Below are 26,354 nucleotides of genomic sequence, written 5' to 3'. Positions count from 1 at the left end.
CCGTTGAAAATCCTCATGATGCATTAAACAAACTTAAACGTTTAAAATTGATTTTAGAGAGTTTAAAATATTTTTAAACTAAATGAGGAAATATAGGAGATGTATCCGCTATCTTTTTTTTTCTAAGCCCAAATTCACGGATTTGATTTATCTCCCACATTTTTTCCCTAATTTATTATATTAAGTCAAATAAAATAATATAGATACTTTATTATTAGTTAATAAGTAAAACTATAATTATAATATATAAATATGATTTTCATGTTTGCTGAAATTATTGATAAGATTCAGTGGATCTTAATAGATATCAGTATCAGCCATTTTCTTTAGTGTTTAACTCTTTAAATACCCATTCATTCGTTCTTCATTTCCTCCAATTCAATATTTACTGATAAAAAGAGAGACTTGGTGGTCCAAAAATGGAGACCTATGGCTCCTCTTTCTCTAATGTCAAATCTTACCTCCGAGCACTTTCCGATACTCCACACAGATTAGCTCGCCGGGCTTGTTCTGTCTCGACTTCTTTCGAAGAAAAAAGTCGAGTCAGAGCCCGGTCTGGTGGAGATATGAAACGGAGTCTCCGGTGGTACGACCTCGTCGGATTTGGCGTCGGCGGTATGGTTGGTGCCGGAGTATTTGTTACTTCCGGTCGTGCTAGCCGTATGTGTGCTGGACCTGCTGTTGTTCTCTCTTACGCCATTGCTGGATTCTGTGCTCTGTTATCTGCTTTTTGCTACACTGAGTTCGCCGTCGATATGCCGGTTGCTGGCGGTGCCTTTAGCTATATCCGTATCACTTTTGGTCCGTTTTCCGTAACTGAATTTGTTAAAAACAACACGTTAAAAACGCAATGTCCTGTACTTTGTTTTACGATTAAATTGATCAACGACGTTTCGTAGTGCAGGTGAATTTCTAGCGTTTTTGACCGGTGCGAATCTGATCATCGATTACGTATTATCAAATGCCGCTGTAGCGAGGAGTTTCACTGGTTATTTATGTACAGCCCTCGGTATATCCACTGAGAGCAGATTGAGAATCACCGTCAATGGATTACCGAAAGGTTTCAACGAAATCGATATTGTTGCTGTTTTAGTAGTTTTAGCTCTCACCGTAATCATCTGCTACAGGTTCGTCCGCTACTAAAATTCATGAAAAAATTCTAATCGAATTCGATTTCGTTTTTTTCATAAACATAATTTGTTACGATTTCTTTGCAGTACAAGAGAGAGTTCGATATTGAATATGGTGTTAACAGTGCTACATCTAGTGTTCATAGTATTCGTGATAGTAATTGGATTTACCAGAGGAGATACGAAGAATTTCAGAGAAGCAGGGGATGAGAATCATGCGAGTGGATTTTTCCCATTCGGTGCTTCAGGAGTGTTCAATGGAGCAGCAATGGTTTATCTGAGTTACATAGGGTACGACGCCGTTTCAACCATGGCTGAAGAGGTCAGAAATCCTGTTAAGGATATACCTGCCGGTGTCTCGGGTTCCGTTATACTCGTGACAGTTCTTTACTGCCTCATGGCTGCTGCTATGTCCATGCTCCTTCCTTATGATATGGTAAAATAAAAGTGATTAAAATTACATTTCTATCCTTATCACTATTCATTTATTTCATTATCTCGATTTGTGATCAACTAATCTCATTTATTTAGGATTTATCATATCATGATGATGAATGTAAATGAGTATTAATATCTGGAGTGTGAAAGGTTGATGATAAATTGTTGTTTTTGATGAACAGATTGATCCAAATGCGCCATTTTCGGGGGCATTTATGGGATCAGACGGGTGGAGATGGGTATCAAATGTGATAGGAGTTGGGGCTAGTTTCGGTATTTTAACATCTTTATTAGTAGCTATGTTGGGCCAAGCTCGATACATGTGCGTGATCGGACGGTCCAGCGTTGTTCCCGCTTGGTTTGCTAGGGTCCATCCTAAAACATCAACGCCTGTGAATGCTTCCGTTTTTCTCGGTACGTTATTTTTCATCAATATCTACTCATACTTTGTGTTTATATCAAATTTCATAATTAAGGTTCGACGTACATGAATGTGTAGTATTTTTAATAGAATCTCGACTGGTATAAAATATAATGAAAAATTCGATTGGGTATGATATTTTACTGTGTTATGTATTTTTATGTGGATGAATTAGTGGAAATGCGTGTGTGATTTATTTATTTTTCCTGTTATTGCGTGGATATTGCCTTTTGTATTATTATTATTAGCTTTGCCGTTGGAGAGTAGGGGGTCCACCAAAAGAACCGTTTCGGTTAAGGCGATAGCTTTACATTTTAGGGAAAATTGATCATAAGTTTATCATGGGATTCATCATATTCGGTTAACTATTTTCTGGGTTTTGTGGGACCTAGTGGCGGAGTCTGTTTCGACAGAAAATTACATTTGTTTATACATGATTAAAATTATTTCATATTATAGGTGTTGAATTTCAGTCGAGTTGTTCATGTTTACTTTTATATATTTATTTAATTTAAGTTATTTTAGTGATGGGACCTACAGTTTCATGTCCAGATGATTAGTCACTCACAATCACACAGATATTTGAGAAATTTTTATTGAAAGGGCCTTTGACTGATTTTTTCTATGTGGGGTCCTCTTCCTTAGGATAAAACCTTGGCTCATATCTCAATGTTTGTCATGAATTTTGCCTTTTTATTTTTCTTTGTTCATTCATAGCCCTCCAATATTGAAGGGTGTGACGATTCAACACAGTTTTTACATGTGTTTGAATATATTCTTTATGGATGAAAAACATGGTTTTTTTAATGTGAGCAGGGGATTTCAAGTTTCATATTGAAGTGTATGATAATTTCATCTAAAAGACGAGGACACATTTTTTATTTCTTAATTATATTCTCTAACATAATACCAGCTAAAAGTTTCAAATATGTACTTCAAGGAGAAAAAATTCCATATAGTTTTAAAAAAAATGTATTATGAATTAATTCATGATAATACTTCGTTGTATGAATCTTGATTATTTAAAAAATCTAATTAGGAAGGTTCCTTGTTAATTCGAGTGGCTCAAGAAAGATTTAACTGCAATTATTGGTTCAAACAATATATAACTAATAAGGTTCCTTCCCATCATTATCTAAACGAATGTTCTCCACATACTTTGATACACTATTTAGACAGGTATTTGAGCTCAGCAAAGTATAAAACTTTTTCCATCTCCTGCTGACCATTCTTGAAATTTTATTCTTTATAAAGATTATGTGTGTGACTTACATTACTGGAATAAGAATTTAAGTAAACTGGGAATGTTCGATATAGACTTTTAAAAATAGAGTTGAAAATGCTATAATATAGAATCCTTTGTAGAGTACTAGGGGCAGTAACCAAAAAATATTTTTTATGTATATATAGTAGATATTAAATTTCTTTAGTAAAAATTCTGGCCATGTGAACGAAGGGTACCCTTTTAAGGATCTTGTCATGTGATTTTCTAAGACTCAAAATCTTGCCAGAAGTGTTACAAGGCCGAAACTTTTGACTGAAATGACACATTCTTTACCAATTTCAGAATAAAGTCATGCTAGGAATTTCTTCCTATTGTGCTAATACAAGAATTTGTTTGGTCATTTTCAGGAATTTGTACAGCAGCAATTGCACTTTTCACTGATTTACAAATACTACTCAACCTTGTATCAATCGGTACACTGTTTGTATTTTACATGGTAGCAAATGCTGTTATTTACAAGCGTTACGTTTTGATTGGCGTAACAAATCCATGGCCTACACTATCTTTCCTTTTTTGCTTCTCATTGACATCCATTTTATTCACCCTGTTATGGCAATTTGCACCACCAGGCAAGCCAAAAGCCTTCATGCTTGGTGCTTGTACTGCTATCGCCATCGCTGTATTACAACTCTTCCATTATATGGTACCACAAGCGCAAAAACCTGAGTTTTGGGGTGTCCCTTTAATGCCATGGATTCCTTCCATGTCCATCTTCCTCAACATATTTTTGTTAGGTTCACTTGATAGACCATCCTACATCCGATTCGGATTCTTCTCAGCTCTCGCTGTGCTAGTTTATGTTCTCTACAGTGTTCATGCTAGTTTTGATGCTGAGGAAGATGGGACACTTGGTCAAAAGAGAATTGAACTAGTGAAGGAATCTATTGAAGTCCAGGACCATACTCTCAAAGTGTAAAAATGTTCTCTTTTTAAGCTGACTTTTTCTTTTAGTATAACTTCTTCTTTTTGGGGGGTGGAGGAGTAATTTATGGATATTTAACATAGGAATGGGAGAGGAAATATAGGCTGCAATTTTTTTTGCGGCGATCAAGTTGTATAGTTTACTACGATAATGTTATGATATGATCTTAAATGGCAAAATGAGGATTCATGTAGCTGACTGAAGGTGTAATTATTATTGTATTGTTATTATGGTAGCAAGTTGTATAGTGTATTGTGACTTGTGATTCTCTTGTATGGTCAAGTCAACTATTGATGCCTCACAAAATCTCAAGTGCCACAAAGACAAAGAAATCTATATAGATGAACATGGAAAATTATGAATAACCTTTTCATTAACCCAAATTGGGTGATGTAAGAGAGTTGTCTACCATTTGAAGCTAAAATTCTCTTTATTGTACTTGATTACATTCACAATTGACCATCATTTGAGTTTAAATATTTGTGAAGTTATCTATCATGTTTTTAGTTCAAATGTGACATCATGTATTCAAAATGAAAGGCCCCACTACCCTTATGACTATTGAAGAAAACTTTTAAGTCCATGAAAGTCCATCTTTATTGTGGAATCTATCTTCTTGAAAATGAAAAGAACAATAAAATATAAATCTAGTTAAAGGTTCTCTTTTGGAGTATAAGAAGGGGAAAAAAGGGGCGGAAAAGATTTGAAGATGAGGATGGAACAAAAAGAAAGTTGGATAGGGACTAATGAACCCTTTTTATGTGGTAAAATAAACAGGACTTTTTTTTTTTGTTTTAAGTTACAAGTTCGAAGTTTTAATAATTTGAAGTTTATGAATTTTAAATTTCAAAGTTTTTTGATTCTGAAGTTTATTATATGTATATATTTTTAGTAAATTTCTCAAATATATATATAAAGTTTATACCAGACTTACTGAATTCTACTAAATTCACAATTTTCAAGTTAGATTCGTTCCTATAGAGAGCACATCCTCCTTTTTAAATAATTTTTCTTGTCGCGTGAATTTGAATTAATCGAGTAAATAAATTTTGAATATATTACCTTGATGAAAAGAGATATACATGAGAGGATAGGGGGGTTGGGGTATGGTTACTATATACCATCCAATGCGGGAGTATTCACTTTTTCCTGTACCGCAATTGTTTCCTTTTTGGTCGGTTTTTTTCTATCCAAGGCAAATATTTTTTTATTTTTTTTGTTGGCATAAGTCTATATTTTTACATTATTAATATTTTATAAATTATGTCTCATGTTCTAATAGAACTTATGCATTGATCTAAGTTTGATTTCTAAAGGCAGAAAATTAAAAATCAGATCATTTTACGGACAAATTGTGCAATTAAATGTTTATAATTAGTAATAAGTATTTTTTTGATTTTCATTTAGTCTTCGATATTCATATTGAAATCGCGATGAATTATGATTCACATCATGGAAAATTCATATAAAGGGAAATGCAACTTAACAAGATTTTGTACAAAATTCAAACTCGTTGCCTCTAGTTTAAAACATATACATAGGAGCTCAACAAATTTCACGACAAAAATAACACTAATCTTTATTTTCATTTATAAATTTTAACCAGTATAAATTAATTACTATATATTTGAGTGGATTGAAGATACCTAACAGCCTTGAATTTTATTATTCATTTCTAAATATATATGATTTTGTGTTGGTATATACTTTATTTCTCCTACGACTATGAATAGATGAAGTACTCTAGTTAAAGAGGAGAAACACTTCTTATCAAAGTTTTTTTATACTCAACAATTTAATTTGGAATTTCTAATTAAGGACGAAGAAATTCCGTACATTTCACTATCACATGATGATAGAGTTTTTTTTTTCCATATATGAATCATAAATAAGATAAAGGTTCCTAGCTTAAAATATATCTTAGATTTCTATCAAAAGGCATATATGCCAATAAGGAATTATAGTTTAATTGATTTTTGTGTATCCAATTGGTTAGATTCCACTACTAGGAAAGTCATAAATGATAAGAAAGTAAATTTTCCAATTGATTTTGACATGAAAGTTGGTTCATGATACGATGCTTTTAATACTAATAGTCCACTTTTTATCCACATATGAATATTTAGGTGAACAAATGAACTAAGGGAATATTTGCTAAGTTATTATATCCTTGACTCATGCAATAATGTGTGTATATATATATATATATATATGGTGAATATGAGGTGTGTTGAACGGTATAGAGGACACAATCAATATGAAGTGTCATTTGTAGAACTTAGTTTTTCTATTTTTAGTATAAAAGGTAATCATAAATCTAATTATATTAAGTAGAAACATGAAATTAGTAATCAAAGAAATAAGATTAGCAAAAATCTATAAAATATAACACTACATAGGTTAATTTAAAAAAGAATCCTTTACTAAAATATGAAAAATACGAAAAGTTTTGAGGGATAATTATGAGTTTGGATTAATATTCAATCATCTAATTTATAAAATATGTACAAAGTGTATAGACATGTGGGAGGATCTAGGATGTGTGGGTGCTCATCCGAACCCTTTAAGTAAAAAATTACACTAGATAGTAGATATATAAGTTTTTTTTTTTATGTATTTTGATTTCCTAAACGTAAATGTTGACTTAATAGTTTAGGCCTCAGGGCTTCAAAATTCCTCTTGAGGTTCCAAGTTCAAAATCTCAAATACTATACTTTTATTTTTCAAACCCCTTTATGAAAATCTTAGATCAACCACAGACTATTCATATATTATATATTTGATATACATATCTATATACAATATATACCATAATAGTATAATATATATTATGTATATCTCGATCATATTAATAAATTAGTTAACCAAACGGTATGTATGAATAACTATCCCAAAAGCTTTATTGCATCATTTGTGATGCTTCAATTGGGTCAGATTAGAAAGTAGAAATGCTTGATAGCAACTTGCAAATTTGCAATTACAAAAGTAGCCACAAAGATTTGCATGCACTTGGCCACTAATATATCTATATATTATATATGTGGGTGGTGTAAAATACTCCACAAATTTTTATCTTTAATGATGTTCTCATTATGCTTATGAGATTTTAGTTAATTGTGTAGAACTTACTTATATAGCCATCATGATCTTAATTAATTAATACCACTTTCCTTACTTTATTTCTCCTTCTTTCTTTTTGTTAATCCAATCAAGGATTAAAGCCACAATGAATGAAGTTGCTAGAATATGGCACATGGATACCATGTCATTCTTAACATGTGCTTGAAAATAGTAGAAACTACAAATCAAGGAGGGATTAAATAAAATTACTGGTCTAAAATCAAATTTTGTTATAATATCGTATTTGATAAGATTCATATATGTTTGTGTAACATAATAGTCTTGAAGGAAAAACGTAAGAAAGAATAAAAAGAGAATGTATACTTCAAATTATTTACGATTGTTTGGACAATTCTTTGATTGATGATGAAAAATAAGGACTTGAGGTTGATATTGTGTTTGAGCATGAAATTCACTTGAAATTAAATATTTTTCAAAAGTTTAAGTACTTCAAAATATTTGATGAAACTTAAAAATGTTTTCTACTTACCTTTAACAATATATACTTTGTTAAAAAGTTTTTGGACCTTAGCTTAAAGAAAATGTTTCTTGTCCATTTTTTTTCTCTCTTTTTCAAAATCTTTGGGAGTCAACATTAAGAACTTATCTAACTGGAGCCCAAAATGCACAAACCATGGTGAGACAATGTGGGGGTAACACAAATAGTCACTTTTTATAATTGGAAAACAACAACTTTTATAAAATATTAAATTTCATATATGAAACTTATGATATTAACCTGAATTTTCATATATGAAATTTAAAACTCCATTTCATAACTATTTTCTAAAGACATGGCTGCAGAGTAGTCGATGGATCGTAAAAATATAAGGAAATTGAATGTCGTGGAGTTTCATCTATAAAATTTGAAACTCTATAAGATTAACTGCTTTTCAAGAATATGATAAAAAAAAAGTGACTGATAATCGTTATTTTCATGATTTATTTATTTGTTTTTGTATAGGTTAATGCAGGATGTGGGAGACAATGACCAACTTTAGTGGTGTCATGACTCTCCATCCATCCATTTACTAAATCAAGAATCACATGTAATTTGTCTCTATAAAAACATCTTTATATGTATACTCTGACTTATGGATTGATATGGCTGCTTATATATCCACCAAGAAATTAAAGAATGTGCTGTTTGAGTAATATTTTAATGAGTGGAAAATCATAGTTTTTCTATCACTCTTCTTACTTATAAAATCCTAGTAAAAGATATGCTATAATGATATATATACTTATTGTATCTTGTATGTGTATGTTTGTGTGTGTAATGATTCTTGTGATTGAATTTGGGACTATTTGTGATAAGAATTGGATGTTAATAGATACAATGGAGGGGCCAATTTTATCTACAATTGTCTCATAACTTTTTTATGGTCCCATAGCTTCTTTTTATTTTATCCTTTTGAGCTAATGTATTTTTTTTTCTCATTATTAATTCTTCAAAGTCAATTGGTTCCTATTGGAAATAGAATCATGGTGTTTTTTTTTTTTTTATAGAGAAAACAATGTAACACAAGAAGAAAGATGGCTTATTGGTTCCTTTTTAGTTTGAACTACTTGTTGAAATGTAACTTTCATCTATTAAGAGTTGCAAGTAGGGTAGATATGGTTTAGTCCTCAATAAATCATGGGCAGATCTAGGTGGACCGGATCGGAGGGGTTCATCAGAACCCTATTCATTAGAAAAGCGCACTTTATATGTAGGGTTAAATTTTTATTTTGTGTATATATTAGATGTTCAATCTCTTTAATTCAAATAAAAAGCTACCTTAATAGTAAAAGTGGATCAAATTCTTTTAGAGGATGTAGATTCAATTCACCTAAGCCACAAATATTCAACCACTCTAGTCATTGATGAGCAAACTTATTGTTTTTAATACAAATATTCTACTATCTAATAAGAGGGAGTTTTACATATCAAAAGAGTCATTAGATCAACATGCTTGCTTTGACATATAGGGGTATTTTGGTCATTTTTTATGATTATTTTATTTTAATTTGTTTATCTTATTTTTTTAGTCTTTTATATATTGCAAATTACTTAAAATAATAGATATTCAATAAAATAATTAAAATACAAACTTTTAACATGACCTCCATCATTGTGAAAGAGAAAGGTATCATATGTGGTAATAGCAAATGTAGCTCATCAAGATTTCCATATTTATGTGGATTGCTTTTGCTTATGAAAGCAACACTTATGATGGATGTTGAATGGAACACCTCATATATTATATAGTGATATTTGGATGAAAATGAAGTGAAGTACACCACATGTCACTATTAAATCTATTTGTAGGATTATATTGATAAGACATCTTTTTGTACATTATTGATATTTTTTTATACTAGTAAAAATTATGATGAAATGAACAAAATCTTACATTGAAACATATCAAATCAAGAACCGACTAACAAAATTTTGCGAAACTATAGCCGCGAATTGTAAATTTTTTCAACTATAGCTATATTACATGATATTTTCTAAAGGTTTTCCATTCCGCGTAAGTTTTCAATTAAAGGTAATTTTTACATGTAGTAATAAAATTAGAAATTGTTTGAACAATCTATGTGGGCCGTTATCGGGCCAATTGTCAGCGAAAGCTTCATTTAAAATTGGCCCAATAAACAAATAAAAAAGGGCCATGAAATGCTAATGCTGATGGGAAAAAGCATTCTTTAATGGCCCAATTAATTTTATATTTTTGGCATCCAAGAACTTGATTTATCAAAAATATGTATATTTAGGCTTATGAGCAAGGCAAATGACATATATGACCCTGAAATCGAGGTCGAAATAAGCTTCCGGAAAAAGTTACGGTTCAATTCAATAGAGAACTTGTGACGATAAGATATTATTTGTGATTAATCTAACAAGGTAGCTTGATTGACCGTACTATGAAATTATTTCAATTTGGCATGAGTCGCATGATAATTTTTTATTTTTTTTTGTAGCTTTAAAATTATAAAAGAAATGTATCATGATTGAAATAATGGGAAGAGGTCTCATGTAATGAAATAATAAAGGAGAGGTACATAAAAGAAAAAAATGTATCATGAGCTAAATGAAATAAATAAAGAGACGTACATAAAAGAAAAAAATTACATAAATTAAGATGAGGTGTCATAATTGAAAAGTTTGAATTATGATGATCTACTATTATGGTAAGTAATTTATCGGTATATTGAATGTAACATGAAGACATATCAGTCCTTCATGACTTGCATATTAGGAGAGTTTATAAACAATACAAATCTTTAGTTTCATCATCAATATCTAAATACACCATAAGAATAACAAGTTGATTTAATATTTCGCTATACATCACTTAACCTAAAAAACCAATCTTTATTGACCTACAATTACCAATAATAGTTCCTCTTGTGGCCATATTTGTTGCTCAACTTTACGATATTTAGCTGCATTAAACTTAAAATGATAACTTTTAGCAAACTATCGAAACCAAAGACAATAGGTAAGTAGTAAAGATTTCGAATTATATTATTCACAAATCATATCGAATCGTAATAATTTTGTTAGAGTTGCAACCAAAGATAGAAACAAGACCAATAGGCAATATGACTTTATTCAATATTCAACTAGCCTCCCCTAATAAGTTATCGTTGAGTTTAAACACTTGGAACTGAAAGCCATGAAATGAAAGCCTTACAAAGAAGCAAGTTTTCCAATCTCTGTAATGCTCGCCGGAGAAATTTATCCTCCGTCGCCGATGCTACACTTCATAAATCCGACGATGAAGAACACAACGTTAATGGGGAGTCCAAAAATTCAATTATTCTACCATATTTGCACCGGGCAGTACAAGAATGCGCAAAACAAAGGAATGCAATGACTGGAAAATCGATGCATACCCAGATTATAAAATATGGATATGAAGTTGATATACTGACAACAAACATGCTCATCAATATGTACTCGAAATGCGGCATTGTTGATTTTGCTCGCAAGGTGTTCGATGAAATGCCTCAAAGATCACTTGTTTCTTGGAACACCCTGATGGGCTCGTATATACAGAACAGAGATGAAGATGAAGCTCTGCGTCTTTTCGTTCGAATGCAAAGGGAAGGGAGTCAGGCTAGTGGGTTTACTGTTTCAGGTGTACTTTGTGCTTGTGCTGCTAAGTTTGCTGTTTTAGAAAGTAAACAATTGCATTGTTTTGCTATTAAGGTATCAGTGGAATCTAATGTTTTTGTGTCAACTGCTTTGCTTGATGTTTATGCTAAATGTGGGTTGATGAAATATGCTTTTCGTGTTTTCGATTCTATGAATGAGAGGAATGAGGTTACTTGGAGTTCAATGGTTGCTGGATATGTCCAAAATGAGTTATATGAGGAGGCTATAATGTTTTTTCATAGGCTACAAAAGTCCGGGATAGAGCATAACCAGTTTACTCTTTCTTCGGTTATATCTGCTTGTGCTGCGATGGCTGCTTTGTTAGAAGGGAATGAGACGCATGCTATAGTGTGGAAAACTGGTTTTGGTGCCAATGTTTATGTGGCTTCATCTCTTGTGGACTTATATGCAAGATGTGGAAGTGTTGACGAAGCGTATATTGTTTTTTCAAATGCTGAGGTGAAGAATGATGTAATATGGAATTCAATGATTTCTGGCTTGGCTAGAAATGCGCGGTCTTTAGAGGCGATGACGTTGTTTGAGAAAATGCAGTTAGCAGGATTTTACCCGAATGAGTGGACTTACGTCTCTGTGTTATCTGCTTGTAGTCATATGGGTCTTGTTGACAAGGGGCGGATATATTTTGACAAGATGAAGAAAGAACATAACTTGTCTCCCAATGTATATCATTATTCATGTATGGTTGACATTCTTGGTAGAAAAGGTTTGGTTGAAGAAGCTAAGGATTTAATAGAAAATATGCCGTTTGCTGCAACTGCTTCCATGTGGGGTTCTGTATTGGCCTCTTGCAGGGTCTATGGAAATGTTGAGGTGGCTGAAATTGCTGCTAAACATCTGTTTGAGCTCGAGCCTAATAATGCTGGAAACCACGTCTTGCTTTCAAACATATATGCTTCCAAGAGAAGGTGGGGCGATGTTGCATCAACAAGAAAGCTTCTTAAAGACAGTGAAGCGAAGAAAGAAAGAGGCAAGAGTTGGATACAGATAAAAGACAAGGTTCACACGTTCATGGTCGGGGAGAGAAATCATGCAAGCATTATAGAGGTTTATTCAAGATTAGATGAATTGTTGGTAGGTATGGAGAAGTTAGGTTACAAAGGTGAAACCGAACACGACTTGCATGATGTGGAAGTGAGCAGAAAACATGAGCTTCTGAGACATCATAGTGAGAAGCTTGCTTTTACATATGGATTGATGTGTTTGCCCTCAACTGCTCCTATAAGAATTATGAAGAACCTCAGGATCTGTGGGGACTGTCATTCTTTCATGAAGTTTGCTTCAAAAGTAACACGGAGGGAAATCATCGTCAGAGATGTTAATCGTTTTCATCACTTTACTAATGGATCATGTTCATGTGGAGAGTTTTGGTAAAGAACGTAACTGCTTTGGATTTTAGATCCTTTCTCTGAACCAAGTTTTTTGGTTCAGAAACGTGGAAAAAGTAATTAAAATCTGGTTCTTGTAGACCTCGACATGTATAAGAAATCAGAGGCATTTTATCACAGAGTACCTGTTATCTCAACATAATGGTGTTACAACAACAAGCTGGTCAAAAACCACTTTTCCTCCAAGCATCTGATGTGATCACAAACTTTGTAAACAAGCTGGACTCCAGGCAGTGACTTTCCCTAAATATGATGAGCAAAGGCCATCAGCTACATCTTCTAACACCGCCAGGTTAGATTCTTATGACATCCAGACAGGGGCCAGAATGCGCTTGCTCAGTCATTCCTCTTGCCAACAATCACGTTAGAATCTCCACATTCCAAATTTAGCAACCTGTTTTACGGGGTCCCTTGTGGCAAGTCAGCGTCACCAAAGGAAAGTTATCCAGGAGTATAATCAAGAGACGAATCACCAAGTCATTTAGAATCTTATGGTCCTTGTGAAAAAAGAGTGTAGTTTGTGACTTTTCTGCGCAGCTGCTGATCCTTGACTAGTATCAGGTGGAAAGTTGGAGATGGAGAAAGGTGAATCATAACAATACTACCTCTCAACCTAATGGTCTCCTCACCCAGCAGGAGGAATTATTGTTACTTTTGGATCAAACAAGAACTGATAGCTTGACAGGACTGACTGAGTGTGGAGGTAACCTGGTTGGTGAGCGTAAAGAGATGTTATTCGCTCGCGAAGCTGCTCAGCTCATTTACCTCCTGAAGTTTGGACATTCATTTACAGGGGGCTCTTGTAATTAAATCATTAGCAAGTAGAAGGAAATCACACAATGATGGAGATGGAGATGGTAGCCACCTTTTCTAGCTGATATTTTAGCTCAGAGAAGCTACAAGGTAGCCCATTTTCTGATGAGGAATAATGTGGAGGGACTTACCTCCAGGTCACGAACATACGATAAAGTTGTCTCAGTGTAACCTAAAGGTCACGGGCTTCATGAGTTGTATTCTACATTGATTGTGTTCTCTCCCCTCTCCAACCTACCTCATCTTCACCACCATCCCCATCCCTAACCCTGCACCCAGCTCCACCTCCACCTCCATAGTATTTGTCTAGATTATATTCAAATTCTTTTAGGATAATTTTTTTGCTTACTCACCGAACACAAGAAAATAAGTAATAGATTAGCTTATTTTTCAAGAAAACATTTTCTCTTCATACTGAACACACCATATATCTCAACTCCTGTTCTTTTGGTTCTTTCCTCTAAATCATATTGATGTGCTGGTTTTTCTTTGATTTAATTTTTGTTAGTTTATGTGCTTCTAATTTTTTACGAGAAGAACTTGTTGATCTTTGGGATATACTTATACAGGATAAAATATCTTTAAAGATGGTGTCATTGATATGCATCAACCTATAAAAAATGACTCTATATATATCTTGACATCAAGTATTTTCCGTAAGATTTCAAATAAAATCAACAACTACCATGTCTATAATCAACTTAATTGAAAGCACAATGCTCCGTTAGAAAGACAAAGACACGTCCCAACTTTCAAAATATCCAACTAAATGTTACTTCTTCGATTACTTTTACTTAGCTATTATGTTAAAAATAAATTCACTTTTGCTCGTCACTTTTAACTTATTAAGAAAATAGAATTATTATTATTTTACGTCTTTTATGTTTAGCATTATAATTTATTTCTCAAATCATTTTTGAAGACCTAATATACCAAACATTAATTAATATGAACATTATGATAAAATACTCATATCAATTATTATTTCTTAAGAGGCATTAAAAATTCAAAATAAATAAGTAAAAGTGAGCGGAAGAGAATATATCATTTGTCAAGTAGCAATTAAAACAAAGTGAAGTGCTAACCTAACACAATTACGACTAATTCAAAAATACACTAGTTCATGATACACAACAAAATCGGCGGATTATTATAGGTAGTGATAATGCAATCAGTGGTTTAAAGTCAAAATTTAATAAAATATTATAAATTATTTCATAATATTCATGTATTTTTTTTCAAAATTCACATTTTTAATATGCAAACATATAAAATTACTCTTTTGAAGAATTAAGTAATTCAAATATTTCTTTTCATTAATAAGTAAAATCAATTGATTGAGAAAAGTTGAGTTTAAAATAATATATAAAATTATCATACGCAGAAAAAAGAAGAAGAAATGTAGAGGGAAAAAATTAGAAGAGCCGTGATAGAAATATTTAGTAATTAATGAGATAAAAACTTAACATAATTTGCTCGCTTGTTTGAACAACCCAAATTGATGTCTAAGAGAAATGAAACCTCTTACTTATGATAATCTAAAAAATTAGAGCAAACAACACAATTTTTTGTAGTTTATGATTTAATTATGTGTCTTCTTCACTTTGGTTTTCTTTAATAAATGATTGCCTTCCGTATTACATATATACAAATCAAATTTGGCATAATATACTAAATACAATGTATTCAAGCGTGATTCGCATATATGATACACTGGCTCGCTCGCTTGTCTCTCTGTCGATATATCTATATTTTAGAATGCATCACGCATCAAAGATACTAGTATTTAGTATATTTGATACATGCATTTCACTTGAAATCTGAGGAGTGGTGTATATGACATGAAATGTGGTAGGAAACTATTAATTATGAGATAATATATATTTATTTCAAACTATAGAGTGAATTAGTGTAACGACTGGGTTCTGTCATTATAGAAATGCCAATGGGGGAAATTTGGGGCCGGAAAAACTTTTTCGTAGTATTTGTATTTTTCCAACCTTGTCCAGATTTGGATGAAATCGGAGTCCTTGAGGTGTGGGGAAATCTGGTAATAATCGGGTGAGTTGTTTTTGAGTTTGATTGCTTGAGTAGTTAGATAACTTGTTAAGAAAACTGTACGACTTTACAGAATTGAATTTGGGTGAGTAGATCTCCGAGAATCGATCTTAGCATGAATGATATTTTCTGAGCGTCGTGGGTTAGAAGTGTGTTGTGGAATGAGGGTTTGGAATTCTTTAAAATAGCTATCTGTTTCGAAAATGCCGTTTTGGCGCTGGGTATGACCGCTCTGGCGGGGACGCTACAGCGGGATATGGGGTGCTGTGGCGGGTACGGCGAGACTTAAAATTGTAGGGGAAAGAGGAATAGTTCATTGGTTCGAAAAGGCCGCTCTAGCGGGGATTTGGGTCGCTCTGGTGCCATCGCTACAGCGGGGTGAGGGCCGCTGTGGCGGGCCAGACGCGACTTAATGTCGTTAATAAACCCCTAAATGACTTCATTATGCACTTTTCGACTTTTTGAGCTAAGGAACGACCCTCATGTGACTCTTACTCATTTTTCATCATTCTTGAGGCTAAATGTAAGCTTTTCAGTCCCCGAATCCATTTTTCGATCCGTAGAACCTAATAGAATGGGTGAATAATGACGGGGAAGGATTTTGTTATAGATTCTATGGTGAAAACAACCCTAAATTGGTTAGTTGGGATCATGGGTTTGATTTAGGGTTCATAGAATTGTTGTAGTTACGGGTAATTAGCGATTGTTTGTTGATTCCCGTGTTATTGTGATTGTTTGTAGACTAAGAACAAGCGGAACAAATTCGGAAAGGGAAGAATCAAGTTTCTTAGGGTTTTAAGCTTGTTTCGAGGTAGGTGATGGTTGTGATTCTATGATTGTATGATGTATGCTTGTTCTTGTTTCATTATGATACTTGTATATGTATGAATGTTGCAATGATGATCACACTTGTTGTGAATGCGATAAATGAAATATCATTGCCATGCAATCATGACTTAAATGTATGATCTTGATGATGTACTTGTGTTTGTGATTGTGGTGTGTGAATGAGATCGGATTGCCACATTCTGGCATAACTAACTTGGATCCGATTGCCACGTTCCGGCATAATTATGGGATCGGTTGCCACGTTTCGGCATGCTAACAGTTTGAGCTTGGGTTCCGTGAGAGGACCAATGATGTGCTATAAAATGTGAAGTTGTTGGTTGTTCATAAATGTTGATAATGTTGTATATGTTGATATATATGCATGTGATTATAATGTTATTTGACTTGTTTATGTTGCACTAGTGAGATGTCTGTGTGATCCTACCAGTACACTTGGATTGTGTACTGATTCTGCACGTGCTCATATTTTTGTTGAATACAGAGCATCTTCATGTGACTATTGACAAACCTCGCTTAGAAGATCAGTGATCGTCGCTTCGAATTCAAGGGTGAGCCAATTCTTCCGGGCTGCCATGAGATTCTCTTTCGTCTATGTCCATCATTTCCAGACTTAGATATTTGTTTTAGTTAGTTGATTAGTTCATTAGTTTGGGGATGTATCCCTTTTTGTTTAGACTTGGATAATTTGTTTAGATGTTTTGGTACATTTACTTTCAGGTTCTAGGTATTAAATTTCCGCATTTGTTAGCTAATTAGCTTGCTTCCGTAACTTAATTGCCTTAGTTTTTAGATTATTTGCTTGGTTTGAGTTGTAGTAGTGGTTCTCCCACCGGAGTGTTAGTGTGGGTGTCAATCACGACGGTCTGAGTGGTGACAATTAGTATGCACGGTAGGAATGTTCTTGTAATTAGGAATTTTTTTCAAAACGTTATACATTTTTCATGTCTCAATTTATGCATAATTTAAATTTCAAGCCTATATTGTTTGACCGGGAATTCCGACATGAAATTTTAAAGTTTTTAGAAACAAAATTTACAATTCAAATATTGAACAACATGAAAGAATTACAGTAATTTTTTTATCTGAATCTCAAAATTCGAAAAGTGTTATATAAATTAAAACTGATTGAGTATTAAAAATATATAGAGTGAAATATCATTTTTAAGTCTTTTTAAATGTAAGAAATTATAATTTCTTGTCTAGTAACATAAGAATGCATTAAAAAATTTTCTTCATATTATCATATTTTTATTTTAATATTTCAAGTTACAATTAATTTTAATTTTTCAACGAAAGTCTTTTTATAATCACTAGAAAAATATTAATACATGTATTACGAATAATATTTAAAAAAGATCATTATTTTCTTATAAAGTCATGATATTGTGAATATAGTAAATTTTATTCAAATTTTAAAGTTTTTAATTAAATTACAACAGATTTTTGTTTGATATTTTAGTATTTTGAATTAAATTACTTAAAACATATCATTTACAAATAAAATTTTGGAAAACAAGAATCAAGGTATCGTATTGCAATAAATGCTAACATTTTATTAATTTAATTTTTTTCATGTTATATAATAAGATACTATATTTTTGAAAATAGTGTTATAAACTACAAACATACATAAGTGACTGATTATATAAATAACTAAATAAATTATATGCGTGAACTGTGACTCTTGTTCAAAATGAAAACAACACTAAATAGCAGTTACTTGAAGTTAAGAAAAATATCAAAGTTGTGTATTAGTTAAGTATTTTTTTATCTATGTATGACAACTACACGTTAGTCTATCACATATACAATAGATGATGTACCTGTCTAATTAAAAGCTTTGTTGGTAAGATACCAACAAAGTTTCAAAAGTTCATTTCTTTTCAATCAGCTGGATCGTTGTTGAAAGATTTAGATAATTATTAAAATATATTTTTTTTCTATGGCATATGTACATTGCCATTTTTTATTTTTTTAAAAAAATTGACTACTTCAAATAGAGGTAAAACATACCAATAAATCAACAAATAAATAGCTACAGTGGTGAACATGTTTTTGTTGCCTAAAATTTATAAATCATTAAACGTGCCCAAATTGAAATATTTAACCATTGTTTAAGTAACACCCAACTTATTAAAGAAGCACCAAGTAATAATTCAAATGTTGTTGAAAAGAAGAAATCAACTTATGATGAATGGATTCATAATTCGGATATTGTTGAAAAAGGTGAAAGACTACCTCTAAAATTTTGTTTTGTTAGGACAATGAAGTCACCTGAGTAATTGTGTTTTGACTCAAGAAATGCAAGCTATGTTAGGTTAATATTAAACAATGAATAGACATTTTAGATTATTTTTTTTTTAAAGTCAATAATAAATTTATGAATCTAGTACAATGCTAAATTTATTTCGTTTTTAAATTCTTAACTTTAAAATATTAATTATTAAATTGAGTTTGTCCTAATTTAATTAAAATTGTTGGGTAAATTTTAGTTTGAAAGAAATTATTACATCCATAATGAGCCAATTAAGTTGAGTCGAGCTAACAAACAGTTTCTAAACACAATATGTGAGGAAGCCTTAACTTATAGTATTTTACTTGGACCTCATGAATTTCCTTCCATATATTTCTTCTCTGAAAAACTGTTAAGATAACACATATTGGTCTAAGGGCATACTTAATAGCAGTGACGTAGCCATCCTTATGTCAGGGTGTCCAATTTGTCGAAAAATTATACCATATATACAAGTTGAATGATAAACAAAGTGACTAAATAACATATTTTGGACACACTTGATACAACAATATGATGTAGCCTAATGGTTTCAGGTGCCTTGAAAGAGCAAAGATACATGAAAGTCACTGCTTAATAGGAGTTTTGAAAAGCGTATCTTATAAACATACATAAATTATAATTTCACACAACATTATTAAAATTAACAAGAGATGTCACACAAACGTCAAATAGGATGAACCTTCTTGCTCTTGTCTTGTCTAGATTTTATTTAAACTTTTGGGTTTAAAATGGGGTTAGGATTAGGGTTACCATAGTTTTTTCTTAAAAATAAGAACAAATATTACTACCTAGGGTTGGCAAGGGGACCGGGTCGGCCCACCCCGGCCTGCGACCGGCTCTAGACCCGTCTCGCCGGATCCGGTCCCGTAAGTTCTCGTGGGTTGGGGGGATTTTCGGATAGGGGACCAGTTAGGGGACGGTTCACCCTTTGGTCCCGGTCGACCCAGCCCGGCTGAACCGATCGGTTTCACGGGATCCCCCTTTTTTTTTTAAAAAAAAATTATCGAATTATATTCATTGGGGACCATTGGGGCAATGGCTAGTGGCCCCTCCCAACGAATTTATTCAGAGTTTTCACTTCCCCAACACCCCCTACCACCTCCCTACTTTTAAAACTTTAATTTAAACCCTAAAGTTATAATAAATACACTTTAACCCATTTTTAATATTATAAATACTCCCTATCCTTAATTATTTCTTACAAAATCATCTATTCTCTCATCTATTTTCTATATCCTCTCATTCTTAAGTCTTGATTTTTGATTCCATTTAATTCTCATATTATATCATAATATATATATTATCTCATATTTGCTATCAAGTATTGGAATTTCAAATTACAAGTTTCAAGAATCAGTTATAACATCTGTTATTAACGCAGACGTTTGGTACATTCATTTCATAATATTTATATTTTATTTTTCGCAATTAATTTTTTTTTTTTTATATTACACTTCACATTTAATTAAATATGAGTTCTAACAAAAAAGATACCGGTAAAGGAAAAGAGAAAGTAGCAAACACCATTAGTAATTTATTTAATTTTAATAAAAAAAGTAGTAAGGAAAAAAATAAAAGTAAATGTGGTGGTACTTCTTCTAAATCAATGTCTAGAGTTAGATTTAATACAAATGATTCTACTTATGTTGATGATACTTCTTATGATATTGATTCAAATGTTCAACTCGATCATGAAATTTTAGAACGACGTTATGGTAATATGAATCCTAATCTTGATGAAAATTCAGCTGAAGAAGTAGAAGTTGATTCGGGAGAAGATGAATTAGAAGATACACCTACTAGTCCGGTGACGAAAATTCTAACTGAAACTACAAATCCAACGGAGCAAATTGTGGACCCCCCCTCCCCTCTTATACCTCCTACAAGGGAGAAGGTGAAGTATGAACGCCCTAAAATTTCTATTGTGTGGCAATTTATGACTTTTGATAAGGAAAACTTTATTGCTATTTGTAATAAGTGTAAGCAACCTTTTAAACATAAACAAGGTGGAGGTCACGGTGGGACGGGGGGCTTAAATAGACATTTGTTATCTTGTATGCCGATTGATAAAGAAGCTAAAGTTTTAGCCGATAGAAAAAAGGAATTCAAGTTAATGATGTGCATATTAATGTTGATCAATCAGTAGTGGCTTCTAACATGGTTCAAGGAACATTAGATCTTTCTAACCCCAGTGGTCCACTAACACAACATAAATATAATAAGAAAAGAGATCGTGAAAATTTAGCTAAGATGATTTCTGTTTGTGGTTTGCCGTTTTCCTTCACATTCCGGTTTTATTGAATATATTCAACAAACTTATAATTCTTCTTTTAAAAGTGTTTCAATAAATACTGTCAAAGCTGATGTTTTTTTATATCAAGGTAAACATTATCAATATCTTCGTTGTTTGTTTAACATATTAGATTGTAGAGTGTCTATAATTTCTGACATGGATCGTAGTGTTAATGAACATGATTATTTAACTATTACAACACATATGATTGATCGTAATTGGAATTTGCAAAAATAGAATCTTCAGTTATAAAGAATGTGTAGAGAAAAAAACTGGTGCATAATTAGCTTCAAATATTTTGAGTGTTTTAGATTATTACATGCTTTTAGATAAAATAATGTCTGTCGCATTAGATAATGCATCTAATAATACAAACACTGCTAGTATGTTAAAAACTAGATTATGTCCAATTGATATTAAATGTTTTTCATGTTAGATGTGTTGCACATGTATTAAATTTAGTTGTACAAGATGATATTTCATTATTTGATTGTGGTTGTATGAAAATTGAATATGTTGTTTCATGGATTTTTTATGCTCATAGAGCTAGAATTAGGGAATTTAACGAGCGTTGCGTATTATGTGATATGCCACCAAGAAAAGTTCCAAGACATATTAAAATAAGGTGAAATTCTTTTTACGAAATGCTTTCAGTTGCTTATAAATATAAATGACCCATACAAATGGTGTTTAATGCTCATAATGCTAACCCATTAGATATAATTTGTGAAGAAGATTGGGAAGAAACTAATGAACTATTAGAATTTTTAAGACTTTTTTTTATCATGCTACAATCATGTTTTCTGGAATTTATTATCTTATTATTTCATCAATATTAATAAATATTTGAGCTATTACAATTCAATTTTCTAAATACAAAAAAAATAAAAAATTTAGAGTTGCAATTGAAGGTATGTTTGAAAAATTTTAAAAATATTTTTTTTCCTATTTCTCAAATTTATTTAACTGCTACTTTACTTAACCCTCAATATAAATTACGAGGTGTGCAGGGACTTGTTGAAACTTTTTATGATACTGAAGAAATTTTATTGGAAGAAATTTCAACTTGTGAAATGTGTAAGTCTAGCATAAAAGTAGAAGAAAAAAATTTGTATGCAAAATATAGAACTATAAGAAATATTGAAGGAGAAGTGGTCAAACTTATAATCCTAAGAGTAAAGATCGAATTGATAGTTTTATACGAGGTTTTCTTGGTCTTAATTCTACTAACCGTGATGATTTTGAAAAATATCTTAATTAGTTTTTAGAAACAGTTGACGACGACGATGGCAATGTAGAAATATTAGCATGGTTAAGGAGACGGAGTGTTTCATTTCCAATTCTGAGCAAAATGGTTCGTGATGTTCTAGCTATTCAAGCTTCAACAGTTGCATCGGAGGCAGCTTTTAGTTCGACAAGATTTCAACTTGGCGATCATAGACATTCATTGGCGGAAGAAAATTTGGAAACATCAGTTTTATTTAGAGACTGGGTCAACACCGAGAGGAGGATTATAATTTGCCAAAGTTAAGTTCCAAACAAGAAGCTTGGATTAATGTAGTAATTGGATCTAGTGACAATGAATTAGAGTCACAAGAGTTTCTAGCAAGTTTGCCAACACCGGAGGATGTTACTGTCGATATGATACGACAATTAAAATTGAATTTTCGTGAAGAATACAAATATTAGATTACATTCGAGAATTAATTGAAACAGAACCCTTCCTAGAAGATGGTTGCGTATATTAGTTACTCCTCTAATATTTGTAACAAATATTATATTTACATATGAGAACTTATTAAAACAAAACCCTTCATAGAAAGTGGCTGCGTAGATTAGTTACTCCACTAATATTTGTAAATTGTATCTTCTAAGTTTTAAGTTGCAATTAGATTTTAATTGAATAAATTTAAAGGCTTTATTTGTAACACCCCGTATCCGAAACAGACTAAAAATGCAGATTTTTGAGAAGTTGCAGGTGCAACCCACAGTTTCAATCCACGAACCGTAGGTCAGACCACGACTCGTGCTGGTGATCCGTGGTTTACCACTGCAACCCCTGCCCAGCCAAGCTCAGAAAAATCGGCTAAGTCTCGACTCACAGATTGACCCACGGTCCGTAGATCAAACCATGGTCCATGGTCTGTGTCCGTGGATCAAGACCTCCTTTACCCAACTTTTGACATGAACTACGGTCTACCAGCACGGACTGTCGTTCGATCCACGGTCCGTAGGTCTGACCATAGATGAGGGCCAACAACCAGTTAGCTGAAAATTGTTAATGAGTCAACTTCAGATGGTCATAACTTTTAGCATAAAAGGAATTGTGTGTTCCATGACCTATGATAAGATAAATAATTGAATCTTCTTTCCAACGCCAACGAGTTTGCTAAATTTTAACCTCCGAGTAAAAAGTTATGCTCGATTTAGTAAAGCCTTGTCGGGCAGACTCGACCTACGACCTCAATCTACAGACCATAGATTGAATGACGGCCAGTAGGTCCAGTCCGTCGGTCACTCCGATAGCAGGTAAGTCAGGGGTCTTTCGGTCTTTTTCTATTTCGTTTAACCCCTTAGATACGTCATTTAAACCCTAAATCATGAGGTTTTAGTCAGTTTAAGCCTATAAACATAACTAGAACTTATCTAAGTCAATTCATTAATCAAAAACTTAGAAAAATTAGAATCAAGAGAGGAGAAGAGAGGTTAAAAACCCTAGTTCAAGAATGCAGCAAGGACTTCCAGCCCCGAAATCAAAAGATTTCTTCGTGGAATTCGTCACCAGGTATATGGGATTTCACTAGTGGGTTCCTTTCACCCATTAGGTCCCTAATTTTCAATTAGTTTCTTGATTCCCTTATTATGAATAGACCTAGGGTTTCTAGAATTACAACAGATCATCATGAATTAGTTATTAATATGTTCCAAATTAGATTATTATGTTATTACATCGTTTCTCGCATGAATTTCAGAACCCTAACTATGTATTTCTTTAGTTCTTGAATTACACATGCTAGGTCAGATATCTCAGTTATTCAGTTATACATGCCTCAGTTATTAATGTATCATTATCAGATTAATTATTGCATTCTCAATTTGCATGTTCAGTTTTGAGCTATCCAGTATTTACAGAAATTCAGTCATAACCAGTTAACCACTTAATTCAATGAGAGTAGCATAATACCGAGTTGGACTAGGATTCAACGTACCCATATAGTCCCAGAACTACGAGCCACATAGGTGTAAGTCCCCTCTGTGGGCAACATCAGTTTAATGATCACGTCAGCATACCTTTACACCTTTGGCCGAGTGTATTGGGTCCTCTCGATGTGGTGTATACATCGGACTCCACATTTAGCTCATGTGGTTTTATGTCGGTTATTAGTAGCTCCCACAGTTCAGTCAAATTCTATTGCATTGACCATTTATCAGTATATTCAGTATTCAGTCTCAACATGTTATAAATTGGTCATTGCATTCAGTTAGCTCAGTATTCAGTATCTATATCATGTTCAAATTATTTCATTGCTTTATTGCTTTGCTCATTTATATGTTATTTCAGTTTTACTTTATTCTGCATGCTTAGTACCTTTCAAGTACTGACGCATACGTGCGCTACATCTTCTCGTGATGTAGGTTCAGGTTCTCAGCATCCAGATCACGCTTAGATCGGTTTTCGATCTCCAGTTCAGCGAAATCAGTGGTGAGTCCTCATTCTCCGAGGACAATAGTCATGAGTTTCTTTTCAGTATTTTTAGTCTTTAGTTTCAGTTTTGCTAGACTTAGCTGGGGCCTGTCCCAACATTTCTAGTCAGTTAGAGGCTATTTTCAGACATAGTTAGATTCAACTTAGTATTGAGTTAATATTTTCTTTGTATGAAACTCATCAGTTTTCATTTATCTTAGTTATAATATATGGGTATTCCCCATCTTTTCATTTTATTTATGATTTAGTTTCCGCATCAGTTTATTATCTCTAGTATGCTCATGATCATGCCAACAGGGTTAGCCTGGGATCACTCGTGGTCTTAGGTCCCATGTCCGCGTCTCGGGGATAGCTTGGGGCGTGACATTATTCAAGTCTTTTTTATACAAGTATTGTCTTATAGTTTAATTTTATATATACTAAACTTACTTTAAAATACTTAATTTAAAAATTGAAAATTGAAATTTGAAATTTCAAGTTTAAATTACTTTAAAATATTTAAAATACAAATTTGAACTTTCAAGTTTGAAATTTGAAAGTTTAAATTTGAAATTTGAAATTTGAAATTTGAAATTTGAAATTTGAAAGTTTAAATTTGAAATTTGAAAACTTAAGCATTTTTTATTAGCTAAAAATGTTATTGAAAACCAAATAAATTGAAAATGTTATTCAATAATATATAATTTCAATACAAATATATAAACATATAAAAAAATAAAAAATCCCACGCCTCGTCCCCCTAAACACTGTCCCACCCGTATATATAGTGGGACGGGATGGGACGTATTTTTGTCCCTCCGATCCCGGTCCCCTCAATCTCGATCCCGGCCGAATCCCGGCCAAGGACGTCCCCCTCCCATCCCGTCCCACAGTCCCTGTGCCCTTGCCATCCCTATTACTACCTCATAGTAACAATTTTTTTGTTATAATAATATTTTGTTATAACAATATGATTTTTTCGAAAATTGATTTTTCATATTTTATTTTACTTCTCTATAATAACATTTTATCAATACCAACAATGACATTTATCATACGCACTTTGTAAAATTACCCGTCTATAACATCCATACTCAAATAATGGTAATAACATTTTTAATAATAATAATATACATATAAAAATATAATATTAAAAATATTTATTGTAATCATGTTAATGTCGTACACATATTACATTTCAGTACGAAAGAAAAAAAATACTTATATGGTGCCATTAGTTATGATCATAACTTTATGAGAAAACGCCACTGGTGTTTGCCTCTTTTACATGCACTCTTTCTAATTTTTTATAATTAATACACAAGTCACTATACTATTTTTTTTGCGTTCTTTTGTTAATAATAATTAAATGAAATCTAAACATCAAATAACAATATACGTATATAACATCACTTCACTATAGCTAATATGAAATTTCTAGATAAATCTGTCACAATAACGAGGTTTGACTATATAAGATCTTGTATCTTG

The 26,354-nt window shown here is 32.5% G+C and overlaps 3 protein-coding genes and 1 long non-coding RNA gene across 8 annotated transcripts in view; 2 read left to right on the top strand and 2 right to left on the bottom strand.

Moving 5' to 3' along the window:
• Positions 1-26,354, bottom strand: part of LOC125845341 (putative late blight resistance protein homolog R1A-10) — a 700,072-nt gene that overhangs the window by 46,643 nt on the left and 627,075 nt on the right. The window lies entirely within an intron of this gene.
• LOC125845391 (uncharacterized) overlaps positions 1-26,354 on the bottom strand; it is a 142,686-nt gene that overhangs the window by 45,553 nt on the left and 70,779 nt on the right. The window lies entirely within an intron of this gene.
• LOC125845350 (cationic amino acid transporter 6, chloroplastic-like) lies at positions 365-4,222 on the top strand. The gene is made up of 5 exons (XM_049524847.1): positions 365-801; positions 905-1,127; positions 1,218-1,566; positions 1,751-1,982; positions 3,622-4,222. Exons 1-5 carry the CDS (start codon positions 420-422, stop codon positions 4,188-4,190), a joined length of 1,755 nt encoding a protein of 584 aa, XP_049380804.1. The 5' UTR covers positions 365-419; the 3' UTR covers positions 4,191-4,222.
• Positions 10,891-13,372, top strand: LOC125845349 (pentatricopeptide repeat-containing protein At5g04780, mitochondrial). The gene has a single exon (XM_049524846.1). The coding sequence runs from the start codon at positions 10,987-10,989 to the stop codon at positions 12,853-12,855; it is 1,869 nt and encodes a 622-aa protein (XP_049380803.1). The 5' UTR covers positions 10,891-10,986; the 3' UTR covers positions 12,856-13,372.

This window comes from Solanum stenotomum, chromosome 11 (assembly GCF_019186545.1).
Source record: "Solanum stenotomum isolate F172 chromosome 11, ASM1918654v1, whole genome shotgun sequence".
NCBI classification, from domain to species: Eukaryota; Viridiplantae; Streptophyta; class Magnoliopsida; order Solanales; family Solanaceae; genus Solanum; species Solanum stenotomum.
Note: the sequence above shows the minus strand (reverse complement) of the source record. Positions and strands in the feature narration are given on the sequence as shown.

Bases quoted from the DNA above. Each gene is read 5' to 3' on its own strand.
- LOC125845350 (XM_049524847.1), top strand. From the start codon at position 420: ATGGAGACCTATGGCTCCTCTTTCTCTAATGTCAAATCTTACCTCCGA. The intron at 1,128-1,217 runs GTTCGTCCGCTA...ATTTCTTTGCAG, and splicing joins ACCGTAATCATCTGCTACAG to TACAAGAGAGAGTTCGATAT. The intron at 1,983-3,621 runs GTACGTTATTTT...GGTCATTTTCAG, and splicing joins GAATGCTTCCGTTTTTCTCG to GAATTTGTACAGCAGCAATT.
- LOC125845349 (XM_049524846.1), top strand. From the start codon at position 10,987: ATGAAAGCCTTACAAAGAAGCAAGTTTTCCAATCTCTGTAATGCTCGC.